Source organism: Loxodonta africana, chromosome 9 (assembly GCF_030014295.1).
Source record: "Loxodonta africana isolate mLoxAfr1 chromosome 9, mLoxAfr1.hap2, whole genome shotgun sequence".
Classification (NCBI taxonomy): Eukaryota; Metazoa; Chordata; class Mammalia; order Proboscidea; family Elephantidae; genus Loxodonta; species Loxodonta africana.
In genome coordinates, this window is record NC_087350.1 from 26,020,872 (window position 1) to 26,039,334 (window position 18,463).

The 18,463-nt window shown below is 41.4% G+C and overlaps 1 protein-coding gene across 1 annotated transcript in view; it reads left to right on the top strand.

Annotated features, from left to right (window-relative positions):
• FRMD3 (FERM domain containing 3) overlaps window positions 1–18,463 on the top strand; it is a 364,989-nt gene that overhangs the window by 222,250 nt on the left and 124,276 nt on the right. The window contains exon 4 of the mRNA XM_003407817.3: window positions 18,003–18,081. Coding sequence (XP_003407865.1) covers window positions 18,003–18,081 — 79 coding nt within the window. The remainder of the gene's footprint in view (window positions 1–18,002; window positions 18,082–18,463) is intronic.

The following is an 18,463-nucleotide window of genomic DNA, read 5'->3' on the forward strand; positions in this document are numbered from 1 at the left end:
CACACAATAGCTTTTCTTCTTGGATACAAGATTAATATCCTAAAACCATAGCTTTTCTATAAGCCTTAACTTTTTGTATCTTAGTTATCTAGTGTTGCTATAATGGAAATACTACAAGTGGATGGCTTTAACAAAGAGAAATTTACTGTCTCACAGTCTAGGAGGCTTGAAGTCTGAATTCAGGGTACCAAATCCAGGGGAAGTCTTTCTCTCTCTGTCAGCTCTGGGCAAAGGTCCTTGTCATCAATCTTCCCTTGGGTCTAGGACTTTCTCAGCACAGGGACCCCTGGTTCTAAGGACGCACTGTTGTCCTAGTTCTTTCTTGGTGGTATGTGGCCCCCCGTCTCTCTGCTCGCTTTACTCTTTCATAGCTTAAAAGAGATTGACTCAAGATACAACCTAATCTTGTAGGTTGAGTCCTGCCTCATTAATATGACCACCTCTATTCTTAGAGGTAGGATTTATAACACATAGGAAAATCACATCAGATGACAAGATGAATAAAGCTAGACAATGAATAAAGAGGACTGAAGAAGAATTGATGCTTTTGAATTATGGTGTTGTCGAAGAATATTGAATATACTGTGGACTCTTGGGTCTCTATGAGTTGGAATCTACTTGGTGGCAGTGGGTTTAGTTTGGTTTAGTCAGAAGAACAAACAAATCTCTCTTGGAAGCAGTATGGCCAGATGGTTCTTAGAAGCAAGGATGGCAAGACTTTGTCTCACATATTTTGGACATATTATCAGGAGGGACCATTCTCTGGAGAATGACATCATGTTTGGTAAAGTAGAGGGTCAGTGAAAGAGAGGAAGACCCTCAACAAGGTGGATTGGTATAGTGGCTACAACAATGGGCTCAAGCAGAACAACAGTTGTGGGGATGACACAGGACCGGGCAGTGTTTCATTCTGATGTACATAGGGTAGCTATGAGTTGGAACCGACTCAATGGCACCTAACAACAACAATATAAATGTTTCTAAAATGTCATGAAGAAAAGTGCTATTGTTTACAACAGCAATAACAAGTAAAAACAAAATTCTTACACAAAAACATAATAAGAAATGTGCAAGATCTATATGAATAAAACTTGAATTTTACTGTGGTATTACTCTAGAGTAGATTTAAAAATCTAAATAAATGGAGACTTCTCATGATTCTGGTTAATATTGTTAATAAAGTCAATTCTTCACAAATTAATATATACATTCAATAATTTTGAAATGAAAACTCCAATGAGACTCTTTATGGCATTTAACAAACTGACTCTAAGGCTCATTTAGAAAAGAAGATAGTCAAGAATAGCTAATAAGTATGTAAAAATGAATAAGAACGAGCCTTTGTTCTGTATCAAGCCAAGCCATATAAGCTATAGTAATTAAAAGAGTGCAGTTCTATTCTGAAAAAATGTGGGGTTGCCATGAGTCAGAATTGAGTCGTGGGCAACTGGTTTAGTAAGAGACGTACGTAGTAATTAAGACATACCCAGGATTAGGAAAATAATCAGTGGAACAGAACACATAATCCCTAAACTGAGCCATTATTTATGGAAAAATAGGTTACGATAAAGATTGTTTTTCATATCAGACTGGGAAAGATAGTCATTCAAGGCATGGATTTTGGGTAATTGTCTTTCCTCTTGCAAACAAACAAACAAAAAAGCTAAATCCATACTTCACACCATTTATGAAATTAATGCCAGAGGAGTCAAAAAGTCCAATACATTTAACAATTTATAGAGTTCTAGGTAAAAATTTAGGAGTATATTTTTATAATCTTCAGGTAGCACAGGGCGTCCTAAGGAAAACATAAATCCCAGAAGGAACAAAGCAAAATGCTGACAAATCTGTGCAAAAATTAACCTTTTTGAACCAGAATATCTGGTTTGTTCATTGCACATAGTAGATTCTCAATAAATGTTTGTTGAATGGCTGACTATAAGACAAAAGATAAACAAGTTAAAACACCAGCAAAATAATGGGAAGAACATTTGCAAAATATATAACAGAATAGTTATATGCAGAGTATTTCAAACCTGATGCTACAAACCAAAAGGAAAATAAACCAATAGAAAAATATGCAAGAGAGACACAGAACAAATAAAAATAAAAAAAATAAGTGGCCAATAAACTCATAAAAAGATGCTCAGCATCATTAGTAACAAGGGAAATGCAAATTAAGGCAAGTATTTTGTTTCTTATGCTGAGAAAATTAAAAATATTGATAATATCCAGGGTTAATGAGGATGAGGGAAACACTTTTGGTGGCAGCGTATAAACTGGTAAAGCCATTTTGGAGGGAAATTTGGCTGCCTTCCAGACTAAAAATGCTTATGCCTCTTGACCCAGCAAGTCCATTTCTATGAATTGATTTTAAAGCAAAATGTATTCCCGCATAAGCATATATTATGCAAGGATGTCTGTTGCAGTATTGTTTAGAACACTGAGAATTGGAAACAATGAAAAGGCCAGCAATTTTGTCAAGTCTTAATAAAATGATGTAGAAGAAGAGATGTAGTCACTAAAAAGAATGGCACAGAATATATATTATTGATACAGAAATATTTGTTAGACTTAGTGTTGAGTTAAAAAAAGGAAATAAAAATACCACATATAGAATGATCCATTTATATTAACATAAAAAATTATTTCTATATGAATATATAAGTGCAAAGAACAAGAGCTGGAAAGATATACTAAACTGTGCTTACTTCTGGGGAAGAGAGTGCGATAGACAGAAGGGAGGCTTCCGCATTTTATTATATAGATAGTTATATTTTACTCAGAACTTTTACAATGAGTATATACTCATATATCACTTGGTAATAAAATTTTTGAGAAAATAAACAAAATGAGATAAAACTTTATGCAAAAACTAAGAAAGAAATCAAAGTGTGTTATGTATAAAGCATACACTGTAAAAACAGAGACCTCAGTGAAAGAAAGTCCACTTACTCTCTTAAACAAGCTCTCTGCTTAATCCTGGCTGGTGCTTGTGTGAAGCCTGATTAAGCCCAACAGGGTAGCTAAGATCTTATTCTTGCTCTATTTACCAGTGCTGTGCTGCTGCCAAGCACCCTGAAGGCCCAAGGGTTCTTGGAAATGGCTTTTGCATACAAATCAGCTTGGGGAGGACTTCCAGCCTCTGCAAAATACATGGGTTGACTCAGACATAATAGCAATATTGAGTAAAGCTGCTGGCTGATGTGTGTAGTGCTCCTTCCCAGAAGTTAGGATGACTCTCCTTGCAATCCTGAGATGGCATATTGGTCAGGGTTCTCCCGAGAAACAGAGCCAATAGGAGATTTTATACACACACACACTCATACATATATAACATACTTATATACATACATGTAAAGAGATTTATTTTAAGGAATTGGCTCAGGTGGTTGTGTGTAGGCTGGCAAGTCCAAAATTTGTAGGGCAAACCAGCAAGCTGGAAAGTCAGGCAGGAGTTCTTTTATAGTCTTTAGGTAGAATTTTTTCTTTCTTGGGAAACTTCAGTTTTACTCTTAAGGCTTTTCGCCCAATTGCATGAGGCCCACCCTTATTATTAAGGATAATCTCCTTTACTTAAACCACATCTACAAAATACCTTCATACCAACCTCTAGATTAGTGTTTGATTAAATAGCTAATCAAAAGTTAGCAGTTCGAATCCACCAGCCGCTCCTTGGAAACCCTATGGGGTGGTTCTGCTTTGCCCTGTAGGGTCAATATGAGTCAGAACTGACTCAACGGCTACGGGTTTGGTTTTTGGGTATAGCCTAGTCAAGTTGACACATAAAACTCGCCATCACAGATGGCGGTATAATTCCTGCTCTGATGGTTATATTTGTGGTACTTCACGTTTATGTAGCACTCCTTAGCTTTCCAACATCTCCCTTGGGGCTAACCTTGCTGCTGGATGATTTCATCAATAGGAAACAGATTTTTGGGGGGCTGGCATGAGAGTATCAAAGGAGTAAATTTTGCTGTGGTCTAAGGAACGGAAGGAGAAGAGTGACAGGTCCCAAACTCACTCCTGAGGCCAGTTTAGATGCATGGCACCCAACTCGTTTTGTCCTTCCAGGCTAACTTCCCACACCCTTCATGCCTTTGCTTTGTGGCTCAATTTCTTTTCCCTTTATGTATGGGGCTTTTGTGTGTGTGTGTGTGTGTGTGCTGAACTTGAGCATATTCTTCTTGACAGTAAAGCTTCGCATACTCTTCTTCTGCTAACGCCCTTGGCGACAGTAACCCTACTCTCTGGACCTATTGGGGCAGCCTATCCCATTGTCTTTATTCAAATGTGTATACTTGTCTGATCATTTATCCTCAGTATTTAGTTTAGAAGATTTCTTCACAGGGTCCAGAACTTAATATGAGGTCATGCATGAAGTTGGTTGATAATAAATGCTAGTTGAATAGAACTAGAGATGATCCTCTTAGGGCACATGTAGAAGTTCACGGCCATGTTCTTTAAAAAATAAAGCAAAATATACAACTGAACAAAACTCATTATGTAAATGGCACTAAGTCCCCAACTAGTATGGTTTAGTTTGGGCTGATTTTGCTCTTTCCGGTTTTCCTCTTCCCAGTGCTCATTTCCGGGAAGAGCAGCTGGGAGTTTTGTTTAAGCCATGCATGAGGCTCAGAAATTTTCCAGCTTTGGAACTAAAGCTGGTTTCTCTTATTCTAGTGATAGCTCAGTTTGTTTCGCCAGGTAACTCTTTTTCTCCCAGTTTCAACAAAAATTTCCAGGCCCCAGATAAGCAAAACATTATTGAAGAAAAAGAACAAACTAGGAGGCCTCATACTACCTGATCTCAGAACCCGGGTACTCAGAACAGCCTGACACTGGTTCAACAACAGACACATAGACCAATGGAACAGAATTGAGAACTCAGATGTAAATCTATCCACCTGTGGTCACTTGATCTTTGACAAAGGACCAAAGTCCATCAAATGGGGGAAAAGACAGCCTTTTTAACAAATGGCTGTGGCAAACTGGATGTCCATCTGTAAAAAAAATGAAACAGGAGTTATACCTCACACCATACACAAAAACTAACTCAAAATGAATCAAAGACCTAAATATAAAACCTAAAACGACAAAGATCATGGAAGAAAAAATAGCAACAATGCTAGGACCCATAACCCATTGCATAAATGTGACCCTAATATTGCATGACATATTTTCTCCTTTTCAAAATGGGTGATTGAGAGCTTGACATAACTAATGTTATAATGATCCTCTAAGTAACCTGTAAGTTTTTTTTTGCTTGGCATTTTGTACACTCTCACTTTCAATGTCCTTTTTTATTCCATGAGCTGCACTAGTCTCTTTCCAAAGTGGCGTGGGGCCTTCTCAGCTGTTGCAGCCTTGGTCTCCCTCCTTTTCTTTGTTCCCTTGGGGGATGACCTTCAGCCTGCAAGGCAGCAGCTAGGAAGGCTGCCTGACACTTTTGGTCTGTAACTTTCTTTTTTTCTTGCTCCTTATCTCAGTTAGAGTCTAGATGTTGGGCATGCATATCTTTAGTCTAATAAAGAGTTTCTTGTAATTGTCTTGTAATATATACTCCTCCAACCATCTGTGGGCTATGTGCCTGAAGACACTAAGTAACCCTTGGAAAAATGATATATAAGCTCTGATGTAGAAATTGCCTTTTGGGGCTCCATGAAGACAGCCAACGTTGCTGTTGGACTGTCCACTGGTGTCACCCCCTAATAAACTTTCTCTCTTTTTCTGCCTTGGAGTATGTTTCATTGGCTTGACTGCTCCAGGTCACGGACCCTAACTGGGTAACAAAAATACAATACGAACCGTAACTAACAATGTACAAACAACTGAAGATAAACTAGGTAACTGGAATCTCTTAAAAATTAAACACTTATACTCATCAAAAGACTTTACTGAACGAGTAAAAAGAGAATCTACAGACTGGAAAAAAAATTTTGGCTATGACATATCCGACAAGGGTCTAATCTCTAAAATACCTCAGCAACAAAAAGCAAATAATCCAATTAAAAAATAAGCATGATATGAACAGACATTTCACCAAAGAAAACATTCAGGCAACTAATAGACACAGAGGAAATGCTTGCAATCGTTAGCCATTAGAGAAGTGCAAATCAGAACTACAATGAGATTACTATCCTACCCCAATATTACTGGCACTAATCAAAAAAAAAAAAAAAAAAAAAAAACCAGAAAATAACAAATGTTGGGGATGTTGCAGGGAGATTGGAACTTTTATGTACTGCTGGTGGGAATGCAAAATGGCACAACCAGTATGAAAAATGATATGGCGACTCCTTAAAAAGTTAGAAATAGAAATACCATATGATCCAGCAATCCCACTGCTAGGAATATATTCTAGAGAAATAAGAGTCGTCACATGAATAGATATATACCCACCCATGTTCATTGTAGAATTTTTTATAAGAGTAAAAAGATGGAAACAACCTAGATGCCCATCAACAGATAAATGGATGAACAAACTATGGTACATACACACAATGGAGTGCTACAGAATGATAAAGAACAATGATGAATCTGTGAAACGTCTCTCAATATGGAAGAATCTGGAGGGCGTTATGCTGAGTGAAATAAGTCAATTACAAAAGGACAAATATTGTATGAGACCGCTATTGTAAAAAGCCAAGAAAAGCTTTATACACAGGGAAAAAAAAAACAGTCTTTGATGGTTACGACGGAGGGGAAGGGTGGGGAAGGAAAATCACTAACTAGGCAATAGACATGTGTTAACTCTGGTGAAGGGGAAAACACACAATATAGGAGAAATCAGCACAACTTGACCAAGGCAAAGTCATAGAGATTTCCTAGACACATCCAGACACCTTGAGGGACTGAGTTACTGGGGCTGAGGGCTGGGGACCATGGTCTCAGGGGACATCTAGGTCAATTTGGCATAACATAGTTCATAAAGAAAATGTTCTACATCCTACTGTGGTGAGTAGCCATCTAAGATACATCTGTTGGTTCCATTATGCCAGAGCAAAGGAGAATGAAGAAAATCCAAGAAATAAGGAAAACATTAGTCCAAAGGACTAATGAACCACGTGAGCCACAGCCTCTACCAGCCTGAGACCAGAAAACTAGATGGTGCCTGGCTACTACCACTGGCCCCTCTGATAACTATCACAATAGAGGATCCCAGTGAGAGTGGGAGAAAAATGTAGAACAAAATTCAAATTCACAAAAAAAGACCAGACTTACTGGTCTCACAGAGACTGGAAGAACCCCCAAGTCTATGGCCCCTGGACACCCTGCTAACTCAGAACTGAAGCCACTCCCCAAGTCCACCTTTCAGCCAAAGATTAGACAGGCCTACAAAACAAATGGAAACCATGGCTGCTAACCAAAGGGTTGTCGGTTCAAATCTGCCAGGTGCTCTTTGGAAACTCTATGGGGCAATTCTACTCTGTCCTATAGGGTTGCTATGAGTCGGAATCGACTCGACGGCACTGCATTTTTATAAAACAAACAACAGCACATGTGAGGAATGTGCTTTGTTCTATCAAGCATATGAGACCAAATGGTCAACACCTGCCCAAAAGCAAAGATGAGAAGGCAGGAAGGGAAAGGAAACCTGGGGAACCAGGGGTATAAAGGGAAAGCAGAGAGCATGACAGATTGTGGGGATTGCAACCAATGTCACAAAACAATTTGTATATAAATTTTTGAATGAGAAACTAATTTGTGTTGTAAACTTTCACCTAAAACACAACAAAATTAAAAAAAAAATTCCTTCTTTGATCCTTTTATCGGAGAGCCAATGCAATTTGGGCTTACAAATGGTATCCATGTTGTGCTTTATTTCCCAGTATGAAACCAATAATGGCAACAATAAAGCCAGTTGCCTCGAGTCTACTGGTTTGAACAAGTCATGGCAAGCCCATGTGTGTCAGAGTAGAACTGTGCACCACTGGGTTTTCAATGGCTGATTTTCCGGAAGCAGATAGATAATCAGGCCTTTGTTCTGAGGCACCTCTGGGTGGACTTGAACCTCCAACTTTTTTGTTAGCAGCAATGCATTAACCATTTGCACCATCTGGGAAATCCCATGGTAACAATAGCAAAGACAAAAATAACTTAATTATATAACATGCAATTTTAAATGATGTGAATGTTTGACAAGTTCCAAATTTCTAATTTTTAACCTTATCCTTATGATGTAGTTGGCAGCAATATCGACATCATTTTGATTGGGTACAATGGCGGATACTTGGATGTAGGGAGGGCCCAGAACTCCCCCTCACTGGAAGTAGGGAAGAGTCACATAAATAGCAGAAAGATCAGAAAGAAAAGGAGTTTCTGATGGAGGAACCCCTTATACCACTTGGAAGATACTTCTAGGGGCTTCCCTCTTCCTTCAGGAGGGCCCATATTGTTTTGAAATGGGCCACCTGATTCAAAACTACATGTGTTTTGGCCACATAGATAACTGAATGATACCCATGATGAGCTAAGAAGTTCCACACTTGGTATATGAGTATCAGAGGTGATTCAAATGTGGGTCAATTTAGGAATGCTTTATGCACTTCTGTTTCACTTTGGACATTGTTGGGGGACAGCCCCAGCAAGGGAAGACCCTCGCTGTGTGTCCGGCAGATAATTCGAAGAACTGACACATAGCCCTTTCCAAATTCATACATTTATTCAGGGAAACTTACTGACACAGGCAAGCAGCTGTTCTCCAGTGGCGGCTGGCTAGAGTATTTTCCGCAACCACCTAGCAAGGGACCCAAGCTTATATACCATTCTAGCTGGGACCAAGGCTCATCGTTTTCTCCCACGTCCTTGGGCAGTCAGTGTTCCCAGGGACTTCACGTCCAGGCCTAGATGTTTTCTTTCTTGTTGCTAAGGCGTTCTTCGGCCTTGGCCACTGGCCTAGCCATGACCCTCCCAGCCTTGTACCTTAGCCCGAGTCCATCCCAAATTCATCCCCAGCATGCTTCAGGGGAGAGCAAAGCTGAGCCCATTAGGGAGGGGATGCATATAGCTGAATAGCATTACCCTACAGACATCCTTTATAATGCCTCATTTCTAGATGTAATTTTATGGTGTAAAATCTTATCGGTACCAAATTACGTAAGTAATTGAATTTTGACTGGCACTATTATTATTACTATTACTACTAGTTGGTTTAAACTCACCGCATGACCCCTGTGGGTCCAGCTGGTTATACACTCTCCGCAGCAAGCAGGTACCTGGATCATTTGCTTCAGGTTCATGTACCCTTGCTAACTTTTCTTGCCAAAATCCTTAGCTCACTGTGCCTCAGGCTCAGGCAGCAAAGTTATTCCTTACATGCCAGGATTGCCAAATAACCTCTTAATTTATGCACCTATTTCATGCCTAGGGAAGTATTTTTCGACTTCGTGGGCTGGAAAGTCTGGGTCTACCTTCATCCTGACTCTTCCTGAGAAATGGAAGTCTCCCCCCTCACTTCTACACCGTGGTCAGCCATATCCAGTTGAGCGGCTCTATTTCAACCACGTGGGTTTTTTCTTTGCTCCTCAGAGTAACAGTAACTACTATAGGTTGAGCACTTAGGTCTCAGGCAGTCTGCAGAGTGCTTTACAGTGTCATCGACTTCTTTAACATCACCAGGCCCTCTGTATATCAAGGGTCAGCAAACTATGGCCTGTGGGCAAAACCAGGCCCAACAAGCTGCTTTTGTATATAGCCTGTGGGCTAGAACTAGGTTTTACATTTTTAAATGCTTGGGGAAAAAATCAAAAGATGGATGCTATTTTATCATATAAGAAAATTATATAAACTTTAAATGTCAGTGCTTTTTAGGGGCACAAAACCAAAACCAAACAAGTTGCCTTGGGGTCGGTGCTGACTCATGGTGACCCCATGTGTTTCACAGTAGAACTGCTCCATAGGGTTTTCAATGGCTGATTTTTTGGAAGTAGATTGCCAGGCCTTTCTTCCAGGGCACCTCTAGGTGAACTCAAATCTCCAACCTTTTGGTTAGCCGCTGAAGGCATTGACAATTTGTACCACCCAGGGACCCCTTTTAGGAACACAGCCGTGCCCATTTGTTTACATGTTGTCTGAAGTTACTTTCGCATTACAACAGCTGAGTGGGGTAATTGAGACAGAGACTGTGTAGCTCACAAAGTGGAAACTATTTACTCTGTGGCCCTTTACCGGAAGTTTGCCAACCCCGGCTCTGTGACTGGTTTTATCATTACCCCCATTTTACAGATGAGGAAATGGAGCTTGAGTGTTTCAAGTATGGCCACAGCAATTTGTCCAAATGGTGAGCTTGAGAGAAGAAGCGTTGGACACAGAAGGCCCTGTTAGAGCTTCTGAACAGGCGTAGGTGGGCAGAGAATTCAGAGAACAAGTATTTGTGAGAACCTGTGTCCCCTAGGGGAGAATTTATAGTATGACTTCATTTAGTACCTGCATATGTGTGTGCACCAGTGTGTGTGATAAAAGCGTAAGAGAAAACTATAACAGGAGGAGTTAGGTGCAATTAAAAAAATCTCTGCTTTGGAAGTAGAGGCAACACAGCACCAACAGAGGCTTAGAGGCTGCTGGTTATAATTTCAGTATGCGTGATGAAGGGACCATGGCTGTTGCTAACCATGGTAACGGTCGTCGTTAAATGATAATAATCATTTCCTACTTGAAGAGAGCTGTCGTTAATGTAGCCTAAGTTCCCTGTAGCTGGCACATTAAGCGTATCCCAAGAGTTATAGTTTGTTCGGTGAGTAATACTCTGCCCTTTTGGTGTCCTAGCGTCACTGTGTGCATGCGCAGAAATACTTTGTCTCCCCAGCTGTTTCCTTATAGAAGGTGCAGATGAATCCGTTAGGGTCACTATGCCTACCATCTGCACTTTGGGGAGGCGGGGGCGTGCACCCCAGTCCTCTCTCTAGAAAAGTTCCCCAGGAAGACTGAGGAGGGAGAATGTGCATTTGGTTAAGTATAAAAACGCATCGGTTGCCCTCAACAGGCCGGGGGCCTCTAATGGCTACTTAGGGTCTTTTGGAAAGAGAGCCTCATATTTGTGGGGTGTTAGAGGTTCTGTCTGTAGCATCAGACCCTTTGCAATATGTCTGCAGGGTCTGAAAGTCTGACAGATTGATGCCTTTTATTCCAGTTACATCTCAGAAGAGAGAGGCCCAAGAGGAGATGTCTTCCAGGTGTGGGAATTGCCCCACCGTCTGTTACAGCCACAGGCTCGCTCCTTAAACTGCCGTTTTAAGAAGTTTGGGGGGAAACGTTCATAGCTGTAAGCCAGACTCTGTGTGAGAAAGATCATGAGGTCATATCATATTACTGAAGTTATTAGTCTTATTTTTAATTTTCCTATGGTTCTTTAAGATGATTGGAGAAAGACATGCATTTTAAGAAAAGCTAAGTGATATTTCTCTAAAAAAAAAAAAAAAAAAATCCTATTTTTGTTTTTTAAAAGAGCTTTGAGAAAGGTTGTTGGTTAAAATACCAGTACCGGTTGCCGTGGAGTCAATTCTGACTCATGGTGACCCCATGGGTTTCAGACTACAGCTGTGTTCCCTCGGGTTTGTAATGGCTGATTTGATGGAAGTAGATCGCCAGGCCTTTCTTCCAAGGCACCTCTAGGTGGACTCAAACCTCCGATCTTTCGGTTAGCAGGCGAGAACTTAACCATCTGTGCTACCCAGGGACTCTTGGTTAAAAACAGAAAGTTGGTTTTGTTTTTTGCTTTTTTTAATTTTCACTGGGGAACCTACTCAACTAACCTCTTGCTATTCCCGACGACATTTCTGGGCAAAGTTTCAAAGTGGGAATGAGAAAGTCTGTCTCAGCCTTATAAATGGCTGTGCCTTGGCCTGTGTTCTTGTGCTCACAAACTACCAAAATGACGATACCCGGGCTGGGCTGACGGAACAAGGTGCCACCAGAGCTGCCCTTGTCCTCCCCAGCCCTGTCTGGCAGGTAGCTTGCCAGCTGTGAGCAGGGAGCCCTGCTGTGCTCAGTCCTGTTATAGGCTCCTGGCATTTAAAGTGATTTTTGCACTTTACCCTTCTCTGCTCCTCAGTGGTATTCTCTGTGTTTAGCACTTACATGGCTGAGCAAATGGTTTTCAGCTGTGGTGTTGAGTTGTTAAGTTCCATTTAGTCTTCTCCCTCTCCTCCCTCCATCTTACCACCCCCCTTCTTCTAAACTGTTTATCACACACACACACACACACACGAAAACCCCCCCAAAACAGAAATTCACGTCTAGGTAGCACCCTGTGGTGCACATGACAAGACCTCTTCCAAACCAGTTGCTGTCAAGTCGACTCCAACTCATGGAGACCCCATGTGTGTTGGAGTAGAACTGAGCTCCATAAGGTTTTCAATGGCTGATTTTTAGGAAATAGATTGCCAGGCCTTTCTTTCAAGGCACCTCTGGGTGGACTCGAACCTCCAACCTTCCTGTTAGTAGTCGAGTTTGTTAACTGTTTCACCACCCAGAAACTCTAAGACTTCTTCAGATCCATTCAAACACTTCTGTGATGCAGGCATGGTGGCTGGTCCAGCCTCCCCTCTTCCTGAGCGGGAAGCAGAGAATTTAGGAGCTTGCTCGAGGTCACTGTTGGAAGTCTCCTCAAAACTCTAGGGCACATCCCCTGATGAATCCCCTGTCTCCTGCCATCCCGTGTGCCCTGTCATGAATGCTGTGGACTTTGTGTCAGCAGTAGAGCTGGGCCATAAAGTCTCCTAGGGGTTGATTCTGACACTCTGTCCAGTAAACGCACATATCGTCTGTTCGTGATGACACTGCTGGAGGAAGGTCCAAGTTCAGGGTTTGGGGCTCGTTGCCCACGTATTACCTCCACGCCAGGTGCTTCCTGCTCCACAGGCAGCGCCTTCCTCAGAGGTTCCCAGTGACTGCTTCTGTGCCAGATGTTTGGCAGAGATTGGAGTCATCCTTTACTTCACCTCCTTTCCCCTGTAGCTTAAGAACAGGAAGACATTGAAGCTGAATTGGGCAGAGACACTTAGCTTGGGAGAGGAGACAGTTACACCTCTACAAGGGGATTACTGACCTTGGACTTGTCCCAGGAAGCGAATGCCAAGGGCTGGGTTGAACCTGGGAAGGCTCCTTTTTTAGCATCTACAGCTGGTATGGGTGCATGGGCTTCTCACCCCAAGTCCAGTGCTACCATATTTGGGCTGAAAGGTGACTCCCCCCCCACCCCCTTGCTTATGACTTAAAATGTTAAATGAGTTGGTGTTCTAGGAAGTAGTAAAGAGAATTACACTTGCCTTTGTGGATTTGGTTGGAGTTTTGATGATAGGAGGGAACAGAGGTAGGGGTTTGTCTTCTCTTTCTTCTTAAATCCGTTCTGCTTTATTCTTCTCCATAGCATTTAATGAACTTCTAATGTCATATATGCAAGGGCAGTGGTGAGTCAGTGGTAGAATTCTCACCTTCCATGCAGGAGACCCAGGTTCAATTCCCAGCCAACGCACCTCGTGTGTAGCTACCTACCCATCTATCAGTGGAGGCTTGCATGTTGCAATGAGGCTGAACGGGTTTCAGTGGAGATTACAGACTAAGACAAACTAGGAAGAAAGGACTGGTGATCTACTTCCAAAAAGCAGCCAGTGAAAACTCTGAGATCACAACGATCGAATCCTGTTGTACATGAAATCACCGTGAGTTGGGGGCCAACTCGATGGCAGCTAACAACAGAAATGTCCTATAAATTTCACTTATTTATTTTGATTTTATACCTGTTTACTCCAAAGGAATGTGTGCTCCACAAGGGTTGAATTTTTCTCTGTTCACAGCTGCTGTTATTTGTACAAGATCTTAAACAATGCCTGCCAGTTAGTATTTGTTCAATTAATATTTGCTGATGGAATTAATCCTCTCTGTAGAAGCAGTTATTCTAGCCAACTCCAGAGTCTCTGAATCTGTTTCATATATTAAGGAACAGAACTAGAAATTAAGAAATAGGACCGGAGGTTCTCATAATATAAACCTAGGAATTAATGTAGTGATTGAGACCACGGACCCGCTAGACCAGCATTTTGACTCTGTCAGAGACGTTAAGGGATGAATGTGATGTCAGGGGCTGAATGTTCTCCTTGACATCTGCCTCAAAGATTAGAGCCCGTCATTCATTCATTCAGCTAAACGAGCAGTCAATCTTTTTTCCAATATCAGCTCTGAGGATAAAATGCTGACCAAGACATATAGGTCCATACCCTCATGAATCTTGTCCTCCATAGCTAGATCAACATTTTTTTGAGGCGGGGGTGAGGGGGGGAACTATCTTTTCAGCCTGTTGCAACCCTTAAAGAAGCATTCGTTAGCCTTCATACTTGCTTTACAACATAATTTTTTTTTATCTAGAACCTTGGGAGTGAGTTCTTCAAGGAGAAGCCCCCTGTAGCTGTGACTCCTTCAGGCCTCAGCGATGAGGTTGAGCATCTTGTCAGAGAAGGTTCCTGGTCCTGTTCGTGGTTCAAGATGCTAAAACCATGTGGTTCTTTTAACTCCACAGAGGAACTCTCTGCTTTTTCTTTTATTGGTGACATGGAGCCAAAGAAGCTGGGTTGATATGGGAGAAAGACACAGTAGGGAGCTTATTAAAGATATACGATGCTAGAGGAAAATGGAAAATTTCCGACTTGAAAAGCGCTTCCTCCTGTTTTTCTGCTGCCTGCTCTAATCCCTTTTCTGATAATGGGTCTGGTGGTGAATGTGTCACTATTTGTTCTTTGTTGCCATCAAGCAGGCTCTGACTTACGGCGACCTCCATGTACGACAGAGCAAAACGTTGCCCAGTCCTGTGCCATCTTCATGATCGTTGAATGTTCTGTTGTGATCCATAGGCTTTTCATTAGTTAATATTCAGAAGTAGATTGCCAGGACTTTCTTCCTAGTCTGTCTTAGTCTGGAAGTTCTGCTGCAGCCTGTCCATCGTGGGTGACCTTGCTGGTGTTCAAAATACTGGTAGCATACCTTCCAGCATTATAGCAACATGCAAGCCACTGCAGTACGATAAACTGATGGGTAGTGGGTATTATTAGTACCTTGTGTTAATTTAGTCTGTGATTACATGCAGGGAATAGTTGGGTAAATTCTGGTGTATCCATATAAACAATCATGCACTTACTATAAAGGATGAATTAGATCTAGTTCTACTTTCCTAGAGGGATGGCCACGAGTCAGAGTCTACTCAGTGACAACTAACAACAGCATCAGTGGGGTGGCCAGGGTATAGAGTTCAGCGAGAAAAGCAAAAGAAACATATATAGTATGATCTGGTTTTGTGAGAACAAATTATTTAAAAAATTCCCTCCATGCTTGAATATATTCGTGTGAAGATGACAAAAAAGTGGAAGAATACAGATCAAGTCGTTAACAGTCGTTGGAGAGTGTGGGGGTGGAGTGGGGACACAAAGGACAGAAAACCCCAAAAAACCCAAACCCACTGTCGTTGAGCCAACTCTGATTCATAGCGACCCTACAGGATGAACTAGAACTGCCCCACAGGGTTTCCAAGGCTGTAAATCTCTACAGAAGCAGACCGTGGTACCTTTCTCCCACCGAGCGGCTGGTGGGTTCAAATCACAAACCTTTCAGTTAGGAGCCAAGTGCTTTAAGGACTTCACCACCAGGGTAGGAGTAAAGGACAGAAGTGGCAGGAGTAAAGACAAAATGAAGGAAAGCGAGGGAGGATGACATCTATCTGTCTGTCTATATTCATTCGTTGTGTTTGAATATGTGTTAATTTTGCAAAAGAAAGAAAAGGGAGGAAGAAAAAAGAAAGAAAACTCCTCTCTTCCATTTTCTACTGATCTATTGCTCTGTTGTTCTCTCTTTAAAAACAGTCTTGTCCTTTTTATTAAGGACAAGCCAGAGGTTTTCTAATTTAAAAAAATATTTTCTTTAATTATTTAAGAGTGGTGATTTAAAAAAAATTAAAGAAAACAGGAATGTGTAAAGATATAAATATTTTGAGTTTAAACTGAATTTCTAGATTTTCTGAAAGATGAATGACTTGAGAATCATTTGTGTCTTTTCCACATTGTCTCTGTGGTATGTAAGAGGCAGGGATGGATTACCCAGTGAGCAAGGTACACACAGGCTTACTCGTGCTTACTGACTAATCTGTAGCGCACAATTTCACGTGATTTTCAACCCATGTGAAATTGTGCACTATGTATTAGTAAGCAAATACTATTAAGCTCGTGCATACTTTGCTTACCGGTTAATCCACCCCTGGTAAGAGGTGTCCATTTTCTTCTAGAGCTTCAGAAAAGTGTTTTCTTTCTTGAATCTAGGGAACACAGAGCCACGTTAGGAGCAACCAACTCAGATAAGAAATGTGGTAGTCCCTGGTGGGGAAGTAAGGGCTCTTCAATGGGAAGAGTTCATGTGTGCGTGTGTGTGTGTGTGTGTGTGTGTAATCAGTTTTTCCTCTGCTGAGATAGTCAGCAAGATGCTGCTGGGTTTTCCTGTGATTTGGATCCTTTCTATCAAATTATTTTTTAAGCAGATTTGTTTTCTATATTAAGTCATCCTCCTTATGTATTCCTATTTGATGGTGATATTTCTTTCTATATAAAGAACTTGTCTCTATACAGGCATTATAGTACTGGCTAATGATTTAACCCCTGCTTATCCTGAAATTGGAAACCCTGGTGGCGTAGTGGTTAAGTGCTATGGCTGCTAACCAAAGGGTCGGCGGTTCGAATCTGCCAGGTGCTCCTTGGAAACTCTATGGGGCAGTTCTACTCTGTCCTATACGGTCACTATGAGTCGGAATCGACTCGACAGCACAGGGTTTGGTGTTTGGGTTTATCTTGAAATTTGGAGCCCTGGTGGAGCAGTGGTTAAGAGCTTGGCTGCTAACCGGAAACCCTATGGGGCAGTTCTACTCTGTCTTATAGGGTTGCTATGAGTCAAAACCGACTCAACAGCAATGGGTTTGGTTTTTTTGTTTGTTTGGTTTTTTATCTTGAAACATAAGTTTGGGGAGAGTTGGATGCTATTTTCTGTTCTCATTTGGATGTAGATTCAGAGCTGATCCCAGGCAACTATACTAATAAAAAGGCAAACAATGAGCACATCTGTCAGATCCATAGAACTAGTACTACTAACAACCATATTTCCTTGATTTTAAGTTGCTCATTTTATATCTCAACTGTAATCTAAAATGCATCTCACTACACGCGGGTTCATTTATTAAGGTAATATTGGAACTCACTAGTGGACTTATAATTAGAGGTGTGTTGGAATGAAGGAAGTCCTCTAGAGTCTCATTAACTGGTCATGTACTGAAAGGAGGATTGCATTCTGGATAGTTGATGCAATTAGAACATTCCAGAATCATGACCCTCAACCACTATTTCAGCCTCCATGGTGCTATTTTGATTCAGATAAGCCAGGAAGCAATAGAAGTGTTGATTTTCATATAGGTGGCTGCCTCACCGATAGATGATCTTAAAAATCTACACAGAAGGACCTGTGTATGGCTGACTTCATTTTTACAATCTTGGTTCTAATTCGAAGGACTGCCATTTTGGGAAAACTAACCGTGGGCAGTGACGTTTTTCCACCTCACAGGCTAAAAATTCTCTTAGTAGGCCAGAAACATGAATGGTGCTTATGGGCAATTTATCTGTCACAAGGGAGTGGGAAGAAGAGGAAGAGAAAATGTTATCTGGAGCTGTCACCTTGAGAGAACAGAGCAATGAAGGGGGCCTGTGATGTGGAAAGATGTGTTAACTGACCAGGCGGTCTGTATTCCACATCTGCACTGGGTGTCCTGTCAAACTTTTTTTTTTTTTTTAATTTTATTGTCATTGTTGCTTTGTTTTCTTGGGCATAATATCTGCTTCTTCCAAAAAATCACCCTCTCCCCCGCCTGCCCCCACCCCTCCGAGGCTAGTCTGTGAGGCTTCATGGCTGATGCCCCTGTGTGTGTGTGAGCCCATGGTCTTTTGCTGCTTTTCTCATGCCTTTTTTTTATGATGTTTCAGCTCATCCACCATACACCATGTGCTTTAGAGTGAAATTCTACCCACATGAACCCTTGAAGATTAAAGAAGAGCTCACAAGGTATTTTTCGTTTGTTCGTTATGTTTACCGCCCCCTTAACCAGCTTCTGAGCCTCATAGGCTAGGCCTGCCCCCTGTCTAGAGGGGAATGTCTCTACCACACAGCTGCTGAACTCAGCATTTCGGCTTGGAATGTTTCTCTAACACTTAATTGCCTTGGGATTTTTCAAACAGTTGTCATTGGGAGTGTAATTAACTGCACAAAAAAGCAGTGGTTATGAGGGGGAGGCGCTCTCTGAAAACATCTGACATTGGGGTGCTAAAAATAAATAGAAGATTGTCTCTAGGATGGGAGTAAATTCAGAGCTGGCGCAGCCCTGAGGGCTTATCTCTTGGTTCTAAGCTTTTCTGGGAGGGAAGTTGACTTGACAGAATGGACATTT